General features: G+C 35.7%; 1 protein-coding gene across 1 annotated transcript; it reads right to left on the bottom strand.

Annotated features, from left to right (window-relative positions):
* Positions 1-9,409: 9,409 nt before the first annotated feature.
* On the bottom strand, positions 9,410-11,752 carry LOC110109392 (peroxygenase-like). The gene is made up of 6 exons (XM_020840450.2): positions 11,650-11,752; positions 10,464-10,613; positions 10,237-10,322; positions 10,044-10,138; positions 9,826-9,951; positions 9,410-9,753 (listed from the first exon to the last, which is right to left on the bottom strand). Exons 1-6 carry the CDS (start codon positions 11,750-11,752, stop codon positions 9,582-9,584), a joined length of 732 nt encoding a protein of 243 aa, XP_020696109.1. The 3' UTR covers positions 9,410-9,581.
* Between the last annotated feature and the right edge of the window lie 4,608 nt (positions 11,753-16,360).

The following is a 16,360-nucleotide window of genomic DNA, read 5'->3' as shown; positions in this document are numbered from 1 at the left end:
TATGAGATATGGGTGGGTGGTACAGTTATTAGAAATAGGATCGACATTTAAAGAATTTCCTAAGTGGTCCTGGACTTATGTGGGTCAGATGCTTCTAGCTAATGCAATTAAATTTTATTTAGTTAGTTACTAATGTAATGCATGCTAGTTGAAAAGGTCAACTCATGAATGCTATAGAGTTTTAAAAAACAGGCTTATAGAAAATAATTTATTGAAAAGATTGGGTCTCCCTAGGTGCGGCACTTCATCCTCATAGGCCATATTATCCGGACTCTACCCGCATGCAGGGAGATGTCTTATAACAAGGAAAGAAGAATGCAATAATATGAATGCGACCCCGGATTATTCCGGCAGTTTCCTAGGTTCGTTAGCTTTCTATGTTATTTAAACTTAAAATTTTAAAGATTAGTTATGAGCAGAAGAATTTTTATAGTCCTTAAAGAGCCTAACAAAAATCCAGGCGAAAACAAAATCGACATGCAAGAAAGAAACATAAGAAAAATAAATAATTTCTACTGCGTAATCAGGTAAACACATCAATATAAATCTAAAAATAATCAACTAAATGGCCATATGCAAATTGTCCTTATTACAACCAAGATATGCAAAAAAGTAAAGTGGCCGGGCACCACTACCAACAACCCGGATTTCTAAGCCTATGACAGACGTAAATGACTTTGAGTGGGATATTGGTCTTCAGTCTTCTAGGTGTCTTCTTCTCCTTGGACTCCTTGGAACTCTCCTCCTTGGACTCCTTGGATCTCTCCTCCTTGGACTCCTTGGATCCGTCGTGGCTTGAATATCCAAACGAAGAGACAATTCTCCCCTTTGGGGATGATTGTCTTTTCTCTTTGGATATCTAAAGCCATCCAACTCGATCTTCCAAATGGAAGAAGACTCTCCCCTTTAGGGATGTCTTCTTCTTTTGGAATTCAAGTTGGATAAGAATATCCCACTCAGAGTGTATTTTTACAACTCTTAACTATTATTACAAATTTTACATTCATTTAAAAAGAAAATTCTAGACTCTCTGCATGGTTATCCTAATAAAAATCACAAGCAGTTTATATATGAAAATAAAATACATCCCATTGAACCTGTGCCAAGCCATGCTTTTAATTATGAGGGCTAAGCATCTCTGGAGCACCTGTAGCAATTATAATTAATGAAATTAGCCCTCATTTTGTTAGGGGGGCTGAGCAAGCACCGCATAAGATAATATTAGAAATCATAACGGTGCCCCCCTTTTATTAACTTGAGCATGACTACCTAAAACCCAGCGACCTAACTTAGATCTTGAAGTGGTGCCCTAGTAAATAATTCTATGTGTGTGTAAGGCTGGTGTGGATGGGATAGGTCCTAATTTGGATAGTTGGTTAAAATTGCCTACAGTTCAGGTTTGTTATAGGTCAGAAAAGAAAATTTTAATTAAAATTTAAATATTAATGAATTAGGGTCCATTTTAGTTAATTTAGTTTGTTGATCAGTTTTAAATGCTTAGGGTGATGATATTTGAAGTTAAAGTTATATTAGCCAATTTTGGAAAGTCCCGGGTCCTCATAGGAACTAAGCTAAGGGTTCAAAAAATCACTATAGAAAATAGACAATGTTTCGGTCTTCTAACACCTAAGGAAAATACTAGACCTTAATATGAGTAGTTAGACAGGTAGTAGGCTCGAATTGGAGTTTTCTAGGCAAAGTTATGGATTTTCTAATTTTCAGGCCCTAAATGAACTACGGTTGACCAAAAAGTTGACTTTCTAATCTATGCCAGCTCTTGGAAACCTAAGATTTTTAATAAATATTAGATCCTAATTGGAGTCTAATCCAAGTGAATTTACCTAATTTGAAATTTTCTACAATTAGTAATGAATTTCTAAAGATCGGGTAATTAAAGGAATTTTCTAAATTTCCTAATAAAGGGTTGATTTTATGGTTTTGATCCAAATCAGCTCCAAACTGATTGGAATCACTCCCAAAGGTCCGGAATGACCTGATAAGGTGATCCCAAGTGTTTGGGAAAATTTTGGGATTTTTAATAATTTTTTATGAATTATTAGGGGCAAAATGGTAATTTTCACCTAAGGTCAAATTAAGGGTAAACCTAGAGTCAAACTAAGGATCCCTATTTATCTAAGGTCAAGGATCAGATTTTTGTCATATCAAAGCATTATGGATAATTTTCTGACCTAAAATGTCTTTATTGTAATTTTCGGAAGGTCTCGGGGCCTTTTTTAGCAGGTTAATTAGGGTTGGTTAATTAAGGGGTCTAAAGACTCCTAAAAATTCGTAGAAAATTCTGAGAGATTTATGATGTCACTAAGTTTAAGTTTTGAGGTTATTATATCAACCAGTGATATATCCTAAGCCCTATAAAATTTTAAGTTCGCTAGATGGGTCCTTAATTTTTGTCCTTAGGGTGTCACTACGTTATATGGGTTTAAATAGAGTTTTACACTAACCCTCAAAGTAGTAATGCTTGGGAGGCATATAAAAGTAGTAAACATGCCATGTCCTTAGATCTAGGAGAGCCTAAGCTAAGTGCACGTGGTGCGACCTACACATGCGATCTACGACGAACAAAAAGTAAGTACGACTAATGAAGGGACCAGTGAATGGTTGGGACTCAACCATTCACTAGTCCAACTCCCCCAAGATTGCTCTTCATTCATAGAACCCATGCCTAAAATTTCATCCAATGGGTCCCCCAAAATTAGGGTTTAATTATAAGTAGTTTAAAAATAATTCAAAATACATATAATTAAATATATTTTTGGAAAATAAGTAATTAAAAATAACTCAATTTATAATAAATAGAAATATGGGCTACCCACTGACTGCCCAATCGAGGTTTAAAAAAAAAATTAAAAATAATTTGTAATTTCAAAATAATTATAATAATAAATATTAAATAATAGAAAAATACTCAAAATGAAAATCTATTATTAAAATAATAATATAATAATAATTATACAAAAATAACTATTTAATTAATATATATAATTTTTTTTAAACTATTTATATAATAAAATAAAATAAATTAACTATTTTTTATTAAAATAATTTTAAGTAATAGGGAATTTCAATACGAACAAAATGATATATTGCGCGTCGAAAACGGAGCAAAAATGGATTTTCTACAAATTTTTAAAGTTAAAACCCATTAAAATCATTTAAAATAAAAGAAAAATCCAGAAAATCTCACGGGTTGCCACATGGCGGCGGCGGTCTGACGCGTGGCTAGATCGGACTGGTCCCACGGTTTCGGGACAATGATTGCACGGCGGCGCAAAGGCGCAATGATTGCGCCGCCTGTAATCATTGAGCAATCAAACCCGCGGTTACGTGGGTTTCACTTGCCACGTCGGAGGGGCATATGGACCGTCCAATCTCCCGCCGTATGAGATGGATGGTCCAGATCAAGCCGGACGGCTCGTTCCGAAGGCAGATCGAACCGTGGGGCGGACACAAGCGGCCGTGCGATGGGTTCCAGCCCGTTGATCCAGGATCCGACTTCAAGATCCGTCCTGTGCATGCCGAACACGTACCAAAATCCTAAGAGAATTTTGGTCTCGTTCTCTCGATTAGCCGAACCAAATGCCATAAAATTTTATACCTAGCTTCTACTAGTGAAGAGCATCATTGGGGGCTATTTTGTTTGAATTAAAACATGCTAATGACGACGTTAATTAACCCTAAGTGTTCTAACTAGGGTTTGGGATATACCTCAATCCACATGGTGGATTCAGGAGATCTTGGGCTCGTGGACTCGCCAGGACCAACTTCTCAGTTGACGTCGAGCCTTGATTCGCCTTAGATCGAGCGGTAGAAGTCCCGAAAGAAAAGCGCTCTCGGTCTCGCCGGGATCTCGCCGCCGGCGACTCGAGCTCATCGGATCTTGGTTGGGGAAGGTGGAGGGAAGTCTCTCAAGCTCTCACACGAGAAATCTCGGGCTATGGGGGCTTGGAGAGAGAGCAAGTTGAAAAAGATCCTCAATTTCTCTCCAAAACTCCTATTTAAGTTCCCTAACCCTATGATGAACGGTTGGGATTAGATTTAGATTGAATTAGGAGGGAATTCCTCATGTTTGAGCCATGGTTTCAATTTCAATCCAAAGGGAGGCTTTAATTTCATTGAATGACCCTTAATTGGGCTTAAATAGGTTAATTTAACCTATTTAAGACTTGGTTTGACCAAGTCAACATTTGACTTGGTCAAATGAGTCAATGGGAATAAGGGATCAGAATCATACCGAAATCAGAAATTCAGATCATATCGGAACAGAACAGAATCGTATCAGAATTGTACAGACATCATATCATACAGATCAGAATCAGATTCATATCGTACAAAAATCAGAATCAGATTTGCTTACAGAACAGATACGGAAATCAGAATCATATCAAATCAGATATCAGATATTTAATTAATAGCTAAATGCCCTGACACTGACAGAATCTCTACGGATTCCGGCCCCTTATGCCTCACTTCCTAGACACTAACTGAATCTCATAGGATCCAGGCCCCTTATGACTCCCTTTGTGCTCAAGGCACCAGAACAGATGTGCTTATAGCACCAGAACAGAATTCATCGGATCCGGAACAGAACAGATATCAGATTTCAGATTTGAGCTCATTTCAGATTTCTCAGACACTAACTGAATCTCATAGGATCCAGGCCCCTTATAACTCCCTTTTTTATAGCATATACATATAGCATATTAATTTAGAAGAAATCCGGACAGATCAGAAATCAGACAAAAATCGGGCAGCACAACGGCAGTATACGGAATTTACACAAATTTTTCCTGAAAATCACAAAATACCAAATTTGCACAGAATATAGTAATAACATTTCAGAACATTTATTCTACTGTATAGAAAATTTTCAACTACACAAAAAAATCCAGTCGAAATAAAACCCAGTCGAATCAAAAATACCCGGACAAAAATCTTTAAAATATAGTCAAAACGTGCGCACTCGGCACGGCAACAATATACAAAAAGTTACGTGGTAAAAACTGAACCAATCAAAAGATACGGACGAAAATCGCTAACGGAAACAAAATCCGGACAGAAACTACCGCCAAACACGACGGTTCTGAAAATTGAGAAAGGCGGAATGTGCCTTACCTTGCGTACAGCAAAAACCTGAACAATCTTGTCGGACGAAAACGGCTCTGCGTCGCCCGAAAATCAACTTTTCCAAAAATGCCCTCGACTTTCTCTCTCCTCAAAATTAGATATTTTATTTTTTTGATTTTCTCTCTCTTCAAAACGACTGATTTTAGCTTTATAATACTCAGATCGGCCCGGCCGATCTCCAGATCGTCCCGGGACGATCAGACCAAATTGGATCGTCTTGGACGGTTCCTAGAACTAGTTTCAGGCCGATATTTTGAACAGTGCCAATCGGCCTGGCCGAAGCCTAGATCGGCCTGGACGATGCATACAGAAAATCACCTGGAGAAAATCTGGGCAAATTCTGGAGCAAATTCTCAACTGATCGTCCCAGGACAATCCTGGAGCAGATTTTGATATTACACTTTAGGTCTGACTCGATCAATTTGACCAAGTCAACTCCCCAGACCTAGGTTTGGGCAAAATCGAGGTCAACAGTTATGATATTCATAACACTCTTGAACTATAAATTCCTAAAACCAAATAATTAGATTTATATCAATTAAAAATAAATAAATAAATAATATGTGCAATAGTGATAATTTTAGGAGTTTGCAATAATAGTTGTGCGCCTCCATCACGCACCCATTGTATATTGGGCAATAGAAGAGTGTGTGTGAATTAGTGCAACATACTAATACATTGGAAGGTTATCGTTTTATTTGACCAAACCATCTTAGGCGACTCTCTCTAATTTTATCTTCTATTGGAGCTACTCCAACCATTTCAAGTATATGCTCATTTCGTATTATGTATCTAAGAGTAAAGCCACTCATCCACCTAAGTGTCCTCATATCTGCAACACTTAACTTAATATTTTTCTTCTCTTTTAAAGACCAACATTCTACACCATAATAAAACATTACAAGTCTCACCGTCATTTTTTAGAATTTTCCCTTAAGTTTTAGGGGAACTTATCTATCATACAATAAGTCCGATGCATTCCTCCATTTCAACCATCCAACATCAATTATGCTAATAATATGTCCATCCATTACACCATCACCATGAACAATGGACTATAAGAGTAAAGCCACTCATCCACCTAAGCATCCTCATCTCCACAACACTTAATATTATGATTCTCTTTTAATGTCTAACATTCTGCACCATAAAGTATTTTAGCTCTCACTATCATTTTATAGAATTTTCTCTTAAGTTTGAGAGGGACTTTTTTATCACACAACAAGCCCGATGCATTCCTCCACTTCAACCATCCAACTTGAATTCTGTAAATAATATATCCATCAATTACACAATTACCATGAAAAATAGACACTAAGTGTAAAGTCACTCATCCACCTAAGCATCCTCATCTCTGCAACACTTCACTTAACTTAATATTATGCTTCTCCTTTCATGGCCAACATTCTACACCATAAAGCATTGTAGGTTTCAAAACCATCTTATAGAATTTATCCTAAAGTTTGAGGGAAACTTTTCTATCACACGAAAAGCCCTAAATTATGAACAATCTCCATGCATATGCTAATTAACCTTAAAGTATAAACAATAAACTTGAAATGAAATGGAAGGAAGATTACCTTTGAAGTCAATCATATGCAAAGGGGCTATTTGGATGCAGGATTTATGGCGGATTTATAGGATTTGGCTGAAGAAGCGTGCGAAAGGGAGAAAGCTATCTTCACAGCAAGCGAGCTCCGATCATTTCTTCCGATCAAAATGTCTAACTTCCGATCCAACAGGAAGGGAACCTCGTTGAGTCGAATGAGTGAAGTCGAACAATGGTGAAGGAGCCAAAGAAGAAAAAAAATGAAGAAAATTTGGAGACGGACAAGAGAATTGAAGGAACATCTTCAAAGGAGACGATGGCATAGGGGTCATTGAAGGAATGCCGCGTGCACGACAACATAACATAATGGAGCAAATGAAATAAATAGTGAGGATGTCGGTTTAGATAGAAGTGTTTGTAATGAATTTGCGGCGGATTTATGAAGGATTTGCGATGGAAAATCCTTTGCAAATTTGCGGCGTATTACCGCCACAACTCTGTCTCAAAATAAACGACGGAAATTTCCATCGCAAATCCACCGCCATTTCAAAGAAAAAAAATCCCGTCGCAAAGTCCATCGCAAATTGCTGATTTTTCTACAGTTAATGGTGTGGGGATGATTGTAGAGAGATCTTACAGTATAAGAAAACTTTTAAAATAAAGATAAGATATAGTATCACTACTCACTAAAGTAGCAATGGTGAAGAGATCCCCAAACATCTTGCCAAACACCAAGCCTCATCTTCTTAGATGAAACTTCAATTTTTATAAACAAAACAACAATTTCTTTTATACTTCATTCTAAAATAAAACCAAATTGAGGGAGGAGTTAGAGTTGGCCCACTTAAAGAGGTTTAAAATAGTTATACACATTGGAAATCTATAACCACCTCTTTCAATGACGAGGCCAATCATAATTAATTGGAAATTCATACTTTTTAAACCACCCATTCTATTTAAGTTCACAATCTAACATTCTCTCCTCCTTATTCCTCCAAGATTTCAAACTTCAAAACTCAAATTTTCAAAAATTTAAAAAACAATATTTCAAATTTCAATTACAATCGCAAATCACAAATATATATTCTCCTACACCAATTATCACAAACATAAAATAAAAATGCTACTTAAGACACATAATTTTTTTTTTAAAAAAAAAAACTCTACTTAAAAGCTTTCATTTTGCTTCCTTGTCCCAGGCCTCTAAATCTTCTTCTTGGATGTGACATCTTGTGCCGCATAAGAATCTCAATGAATTGAAGGTAAATTTCAAATACATAATAGAATCCTTCTTTTTGGGAGGGAGGAATATGGAAAGTCGTAAGTGAAGAAAGTAAGTAAAGCTCTAAGTAATTCTTCCAAGCAAGAAGTACTCCAGGGGGTTGTGTCCCAAGAAGAGGTGTATTGAGTGCATATCTTATAGGAGTGTCAATATTGGACCCGACCCGAAAACTCGACCCAAAACTAGTAGGTTCGGGTTCAACAATTCGACCTGTTTCAAAAATCAGGTAGGGTTCGGGTTGACCCGTTGACCCGAAATTGACCTGTTTTGACCTTAAAATCCGTTTTGACCCAGCAACCTGAGATTGAACCGTTTTTTACCCGAAAATTGGAGATTGACCAGTTTTTGGACCCGAAAACTAGCGGGTTTTTGTTGGCACCGGATCATTCGGGTCGGGTCGGGTCGGGTTGACCCGGACCAGAAGCGGGTCTGATTCGAGTTCGGAAAACCGACCTGTTTGCACAAACGGGTCGTGTTCAGGTTGACCCGAATAGTGCCGGGTCAATTTCAGGAACCTGAACCGTGACTCGAAATTGACACCCCTAATATCTTATCGACTCGACCATCCTGAAAAGAAGAGAGAGAAGGCATCTTAATCTACACTTCATCATCTATTTTAGTGAGACTGAAGAATGAAGGCGATAGGCGCAATAAGAAATAGGTCAGCTTTCCATATAAATTGAAGTTCTCGGTTATAGCAGCGAAGGAATAGATTGGAGAAACAAATGAGATTAGCAAAGTTATGATAAAACAATCATAGGGTCTGCTATTGGGTTAGGAGACCAGTAGCCTTAAGCAGCAAAATAAAATGGATTTTAATGGGTTTTGAAAGACATGAACGTGTTCAGCAGGTTTCGGTGAACTGTTTTTCAGAACCGATAGCAGTATCTTCTGCAATTTATTATTAAGGAACATTAAGTGAATTTGGTAATTTGTAAAACGAAGTATATAAAAAGTTATTATTTCTAGATCAATAAATCGAATAAAATTTTAATTAAAATTCAATTAAATATACAAAATTAAAAATACACCTTAATTAAAAACCCATTTTTGTAAAAAATTCTTATGCAAAATTCAAGTAATTATTTTGAATCGATTGTCATAAAAAAGAAATTGAGTTCATATTTCATCATAAAAATGTATGAAATTAGATGAATAAATGCGTGAAAAAAAGATCGGCTGAGGGGCAAAAAATAAAATTTGGGAGGGGTAGATTACAAATAGCATTGACTATACTAAGTTTTAATTTTTTATAGCACATGCCAGTAATGAGAACTATGAATAGAAGGAATTAATGCACTATTCTTACAGGAAAATCACATTAGCATCCCCAGCTATGCGTCAGTTGCTAGTAAGAGTTCCTTACAACAAGTGATTACATTACAAAGCATTGCATATCAGAACAGTATGAACCTAAGTACAGCATCGAAACTTTCACTAACAAAAGGCAAATGTGGCTCACCAAAATACTAGCTATCCCTTCACAACACTGCAAGGTCCACCCCTACTCCATTAGTGTACACAAACTAAGGCCTTAACATCTCTTATTTATGTGCATCAAAAGCTCCATATCTGTTTTTTGCTTAGACCCACAATAGAGAAGTCTTAGAACTTCTTCTTGTGGTCTGACTTATCATCATTTTCTGCCAGTTGCTGCTTCTCTGCATATTCAAACAGGCTTCCATCGAAGCAACGACGAGCCGCCTCCCTCGAAAGAAAGCCCTCTTCATCCCTTGCAAGTAAGTATAAAGCAAACCACTCCAGCTTTGACGCAATCCTGCATTGAGGTTTAGACTCTTATCATGGAAATGTAAGAATAACGGACAGAATTTGATAGTTAGAATCTGACCACCCAAAGATATCAAAAGAAACTCGACAGCATTCGGTCATGGACCACAATTCACTTGAGGATAACTTATCAGGTGCCGTCTGTGCATATTTACTGAATATATTCTCAAAGCTTGCAGGAATATATCTGAATTAAAAGCATAAATCCAATACAATTAGTAAAACTATTTAATGTTTAATTGTATTTTTTGTCATCATACCGCAACAACAGTAGATTACCTTCCCTCATTGTCATAAGTTCCAGAGTCACTTCCATGCTTGCATTTGTGTATGTTGGCAATGTAAATTGGAAATAAGGGATTGGGTATCCAATACTGCAGAAAAATAACACGAATGATATAATGTAAAATATGATGCATGATTGTAAGAAAAATTATGAAGAAAAATTGTTTGGGTTGTAGTTTCAGCTTACTGGTAGAGTTGAATAGCTCATAGTTCCATTGATAAAGATGGCCATGAATATAGACATTAAAGGATTGAATCCAAGTGCTCGGCAACCTATCAATTGATGTTATTCAAGTAACTAAACTAATCAAAACGATCAGGTTTTAGAATTTAGTCGATTTTTCTTCAGATTGTTTTCATGCCGGGACATAGAAAATTTTCAATTATACATTTCTGGTGTTATAAGAAATTAACCTGCATAAGTTTCCCAAGGGTATATAATTCCATCTTGATCTCGATCAAAGAAGGCAACATGCTGCTGAAGAACACTCATTTCATTATGAGTATGGTCTGTGCTGCCATCAGGGTGGTAAATGTCTGGTGCAAATAGAGCTCTAGCCAGGTCTGGAGAACGAAATTAAGTAAAGTATAGATCCTCAATATTTTTTCTTCAAAAAGTATTATTTTTCTTCTCAACAATAATAAAAATGGAAATTTGTTGAATTGAGCATCCTATCCTTTTTATCATACTGTAAATTAATCCAATCAATTCAAATTTAAACATCAAAGATGCTTTAAAATCTGGCCTTAACTTATTGAATTATTTTCTTATTGAGTTTTGAGGTTCTATATGTGAGATGCAAATGATTCAAGAACCAATTTCTCTTCTGAAAGTGAGCAAACTAATATTGTAAAATATATAATCTTGTATATGAAATAGAAAAAAATTTTTTCTTAAAATTTGAGCAATTGGATTTATTGAAAGTAGGCAAAATAGTTAAAATATTTATTGTTCTAAAGAAAAACAAAATTCTCACCCAAAGCTCTTATTGGTTCCACCCCTATCATCAAGCATAAATAATTTCATATATTTTCATCAAAATTGACATAATTCTCTTGATCTTACTTCCAATATTTTGCAAGGTTCAAATGCGCATGCGCGTTTGTGTGTGTATATATATATTTATTTAGTTTTTTTTATTATTATATTCATTTAGTTATTTGTTCAATATGTTCAACGTATTTATCTCCTTAGTCATTTGGGACGGCTTTCTTACTGTTAAAATGTTTTTTACTAAAAAAAACTGCTTTAGCAGTGAAAAAGTAGCCCCGAAGGAAGCCTAAATCATAAAAAAATAAGTATCATTAAATAAGCATTTCATCGGACTCTGTTGATTGGTTTGATAAACAATAAATGAGCATATTAACAAACAAGAATGAGTGAATGGGTTCACAATCACGCTAGTTTATTTACACAATCATATAAAAATTTTTAAACAAAAATAACCCTTATATGGTCAGTTATCAAACTGTCACCAAATTTTTTAAAAAAATTCAATTACTGATATCCTAATGAAGATAATCGTTCTCCCTTACTTCAATGAAAAGAAATTGGCAGTGCAGGAAACAGAGAGGAGCCAGAGAAAGAAAGAGAGCTCACAAGGCTTGGGAATGAAGTTTTCGAGGTCACTTCGCACTCTCTTCTCTGAGGTTGCTGGCTCTTTCTCCGCCACAATCTTCAACGACTCCCTCTGCTCCGTCATCTCTTTATCCGCTAGGGTTTTGGGGGTAGAGGAAAGGGAAAATAACGGTGATGTTTTTTATAGAGCCAGGAAGGAGATGAAACCGGAAAGCTTAAGGGGGACGTGGGAGTCTGCATGGGCTCTAGAGCAAGTTATTTGACGGGTGGCTGCTGACGGGGCTTATACTCTTTAAAACTCCCAAGTCTTCATGTCGGCTGACCGCTCTTATTTAAGCTGTATCAATACTGTATTAGGCATCGTTTGAACAGCTTTCAAAAATTTTTTCTTTTCATACCATCATTATAATTTATTTGACCAATATTTTTATACTATTTTTACTAAGACTTCCTTTGTACTTGATATATCATTATCATCAAAAAATTATCTTGACCAGACACGAATCTTGAGGCAAAAATCAAATTGAAAACTTAAAAAATTAAATCAGAGATTATATGAACTTTGATTTCAGCAAACTTATAGTCGAACTGAACATCATGTAAATAAGAACCCAATGACACCAAATTCTACTCAATTCGAGCTCAAACGAGTCCAAATCAAAGACCCGAAGTGCATTTGAAAAGTTAAAACCATAATTTGGACTACTAAATAGTTTCCAAATAGAGAATGCTTATAGTCAAATCGAGCGGCTCGAAGAGACGAATCCAACAAGCCCAAGATCGTTGAATTTCGATATCATTAGAACCTTCAAAAGCATGATAAACGATTAACAATCAAGAGATTTAACATCAGTCATCCATACAAACCACTCTCAATTCACCCATGATCTTCTTAATATTTACTGACCATGTCACTCTCAGAAAATTATAAATAGACCCCTCATTCTTCATTGAAGGGGGAGGGAGACAAGGGGGGAAGAAGGGGGCCCATGCAAGAAAAGAAGAGAAGAAAGCAAGGAAGAGATTCCTCCTCGACCACCGCCGGGCTTTCACCCGACTGCCGACCAACATCAGACTTCTACTCGATCACCAACTGGCGTCGGAATTAAGCTAGGAAGCAAAAAAGATAAGAAGAGAAGAAAGATAGCTCTCTGGTCATCAGACTCTTCCTCGAACACTGCCGGAGTTTCACCCGACAACCCACCGATGACAGAGTTATGCCTGAATGCCATCTAACGCTAGAGTTCAGCAACTGACATCAGACTTCTACCGAAGCTGAACCTCCGCTCATCGCCAGATTTCTACCCAACTTCGGACTTCCGCCCGTCGCCAGATTCCCACCTGACGCCAGACTTCTACCCAATGTCGGACTTCCGCCCGTCGCCGGATTCCTACCCGACACTGGACTTTTACCGGTCGTCGGATTCCTACCCAATGCTGGACTTCCGCCCGTCACCAAATTCCTGCCCAATGTCGGACTTCCGCCCGTTACCAAACTTACATCGAACTTCTATCCGACGTCGGACTTCTGCCCGTAGCCGGACATTCATCAGACTTCTATCTAACGCTAGACTTTTGTCCATCAATTTAATTATACCCGAAGCCATCCTTCCGACCTCCGTTGCCAAACAATAATCTTTATGACCTCCATCGACTATGATCCTTTCGACTTACGTCGTCCATCGACAACAGTCCTTCTGACCTCCGTCGCCCATCGACTATGGCTCTTCTGACCAAGTGATTCTTCATGTTTTCACCATGTAAAACACTATGTATGAAGTATATTTATTACATCAAGCCAAGTCCTTCCCCCCAATGAAGGGCCTCATTTGTAATCAACTGTAAATACTAGTGGATTCATTCAAACTGGGCTAGACCCCGTGATTTTCCCCATTTTTAGGGGTTTTCCACATAAAAATCTTATTGTCCCTCTAAATGACACACCCTCTCTCTTATCTGTGTGCATGTTGGATCTTTGTACAAAGCTAAGACATTAAACTTTATATTTCTCTACCACCACGAATACTCCAAGATGCAACAGTTTAACGCCGTCTGTGAGAACGTGATTCCCGACTGGGGGGCAAATTTTGCTTCAACCTCAGAAGGTCATTCATGTCAACTTTATGACATCAACCATTACTGCATTATTTTCATAAGAATCAGATGTGGACTGGGGTGACAACTTTGACTCCAACAATGATAAAAAAATTCGATGGAAAGGCTTTTGCAACGATTTCATAAGTGTCGTTGTAGGAAAGCTTTAGATAAACATATAATGTCAAACAACTTATTCCTATAATAGATAAACATATAAATAACACAACCCAAAAACATATCAGTGAACAAATCTCCAACAATAAATTTAAAGTACCACTAACATTTACACATCATGATATTAAAATTAATTACAAAGGATATACACCGACATTTTAACTTTTCGGCAAATTTTATTTTGATCAAAATTTCCTAAACATGAACAAAAAAATTAGAAAATCACTATGTTATGAGATTAGAATATCATCAAGATAAAATGATTAACTAATAATTACAAAGAGTGACATTCCATTTTTCTCAACAAAGCAGGTCTCATGCATCATGTCATACCCTCCTAGCTTACAGCTCTCAGCATCAGCCTCTTCATACTGAAAGAAACAATTAAAGAAGCAATAAAATCACAAAATGCAAGAGTGGTACAATAGAGGCACAAAAATTGAGCCTGATATATGACATAGTTTGTAAATTGCTAAGAAAATCAAGCTTTGTAATTCATCAATAAAAACAACATAATGGTAAAATGACTAAAATCAAAATTCCACTTTTTTAATTTCATCTAAAACCAATTAATGTATCTAACAAATTTATCAGTCCTTCCAAACATTATTTTTCTAACTTTCTAGCAAACAAAAAAAAAAGTAATTAGCTCATCTTATATGCCTCTTCAGTCTTCACTACACTTATATTAAATTTCTTAATAAATTTCAATAGTTAAACATGACTTGTGCTTGCTTATGGGTTGTCAAATAGCCCATCAATACGCCTTGTGAACAATACTCCATGCCAATAAAAATTCATATGCATCTTTATGTTGGATGAAAAGGATGGAACATAAAACTTAATATGGATAGTTATTAGTGCAATTTTTTTTTGGAAATTTAATGAAGACCATACAGTACATTTATACATATTTAAATACTTAAGCTTGGCAAGCGATCAATTTAATAAAAAACAAGAAATCTAATTATTTAATAAGGAACTGATACAAAAAATCTCAGGACATTGCCTTATTCTTCTCAAACCATATGACTAATGAAGCAACCTCTAATTAAAAAAAAAAACCAAAATAAGGAAGCAGTCACCGAATTAAAAAAGATGCGCAAACATCCAAAAACCAAGCAGCCAGAGATAAACATTGCGAAAAAAAAAAACTGACAAAGGAAATCCTAAACATTTAGTATAAACTCACAAGAGAGAAAGTATTTGCAAAAAAAATAAGGGTTAAAAAAAAAAGAGGTAAAGTATTTACCACATCTCGAACATCGACAAAATGCAAGAATTTGACAAATGACATTTTCTTTTATGTAGACAAAACCTGATCTTACTAACTAGTTTAGCTGATTAGAGCAAAAACTAAGATGAGGAACTTAATAAGTATGAAGAGAAAATAAAAGGTTAAGTGATCTATGTGAATACTAAAAATGATATAAAATATTAAATATGTCTCTTGACCTCTTATTTATAAGATTAAAAGTGTTATAAGATAGACTCCATCTAGAAAAAAAAATAGAAATAATGCATTGTTAGGATTTAATGGAGACATAAAAAATCAATTCGATCGTCTCCGAAAGACATGCCAAATCACCGAGAAGAATTTTCGGAAGTGTACCTGAATCCATTGAAATGCAAAATTGAGGTTTTTAGTCTTCCACGTTTAGAGCGGTGTTCTTCAAGAGAGCGAGAGACCCCTTCTTTTCACTCAAGATGAGAAATGAGGGAAATGAGAACTTAATCGCTTAAACTGGGGACCACGACCCTTATATACTTAAAGTGTAAATATTTTATTTCAGCCCATCATTAAAATAAAATAAATACCGGCCTCTACACAAATTTAATTCCATACAAAATTTAAATGAGATGCCACATAAGCCAAATATAATTTAATACTTAAATAGATCACAAAATTAATTGGCTTAATTTTAGATAGCGTCTAATGTATAATTCTTTATTATATGTATAAAAATATTGGCCCACATATAGAAATTTTCCAACAATCTCCCACTTAGGCCACATTTATATATACATATAATTATACATTCTAAAATAACTGTAAGAGCTCAATATTTGCTATCTTTCTAAAACAACATCTCTAGACAATCTGGTCCATCAATCATATCAATATAGAATCAAAGCGATCTTTGTTACATATTTCGTAATAAGATCTATCAATGGTCACTATGTTGACATAATTAACGACATAGATCAAGTATGGGTGTGTAGCATAAAAAATTCATGTAATGTAATCTCAAATCATGACAATTTTCAACTGGTCTAATTTTATAACTCAAAAAGTTATAACCAAAATTCAATACTTTATGTTAAATTGCAATTGAAATCAAATAACTTTATATCAGAGTTTTCAATAACCAAAATAACAATATTTTAGTCTGATCAGAAATTAAGTTCATAATAATTGAACAATATAACAAACTCCCACAAAGCTAGCATATAATCAAAA

The sequence above is a fragment of the Dendrobium catenatum genome, unplaced genomic scaffold, assembly GCF_001605985.2.
Source record: "Dendrobium catenatum unplaced genomic scaffold, ASM160598v2 fragScaff_scaffold_231, whole genome shotgun sequence".
In the NCBI taxonomy this organism is placed as follows: domain Eukaryota; kingdom Viridiplantae; phylum Streptophyta; class Magnoliopsida; order Asparagales; family Orchidaceae; genus Dendrobium; species Dendrobium catenatum.
This window is presented reverse-complemented; position numbering and strand designations above follow the sequence as displayed.

Excerpts from the sequence above, each read along its gene's own strand:
- LOC110109392 (XM_020840450.2), bottom strand. The coding sequence starts at position 11,752 with ATGACGGAGCAGAGGGAGTCGTTGAAGATTGTGGCGGAGAAAGAGCCA. Across the intron at positions 10,323-10,463 it reads CCCTTGGGAAACTTATGCAG|GTTGCCGAGCACTTGGATTC; the intron begins GTTAATTTCTTA and ends ATCAATTGATAG. Across the intron at positions 9,952-10,043 it reads ACTTATGACAATGAGGGAAG|ATATATTCCTGCAAGCTTTG; the intron begins GTAATCTACTGT and ends CTTTTAATTCAG.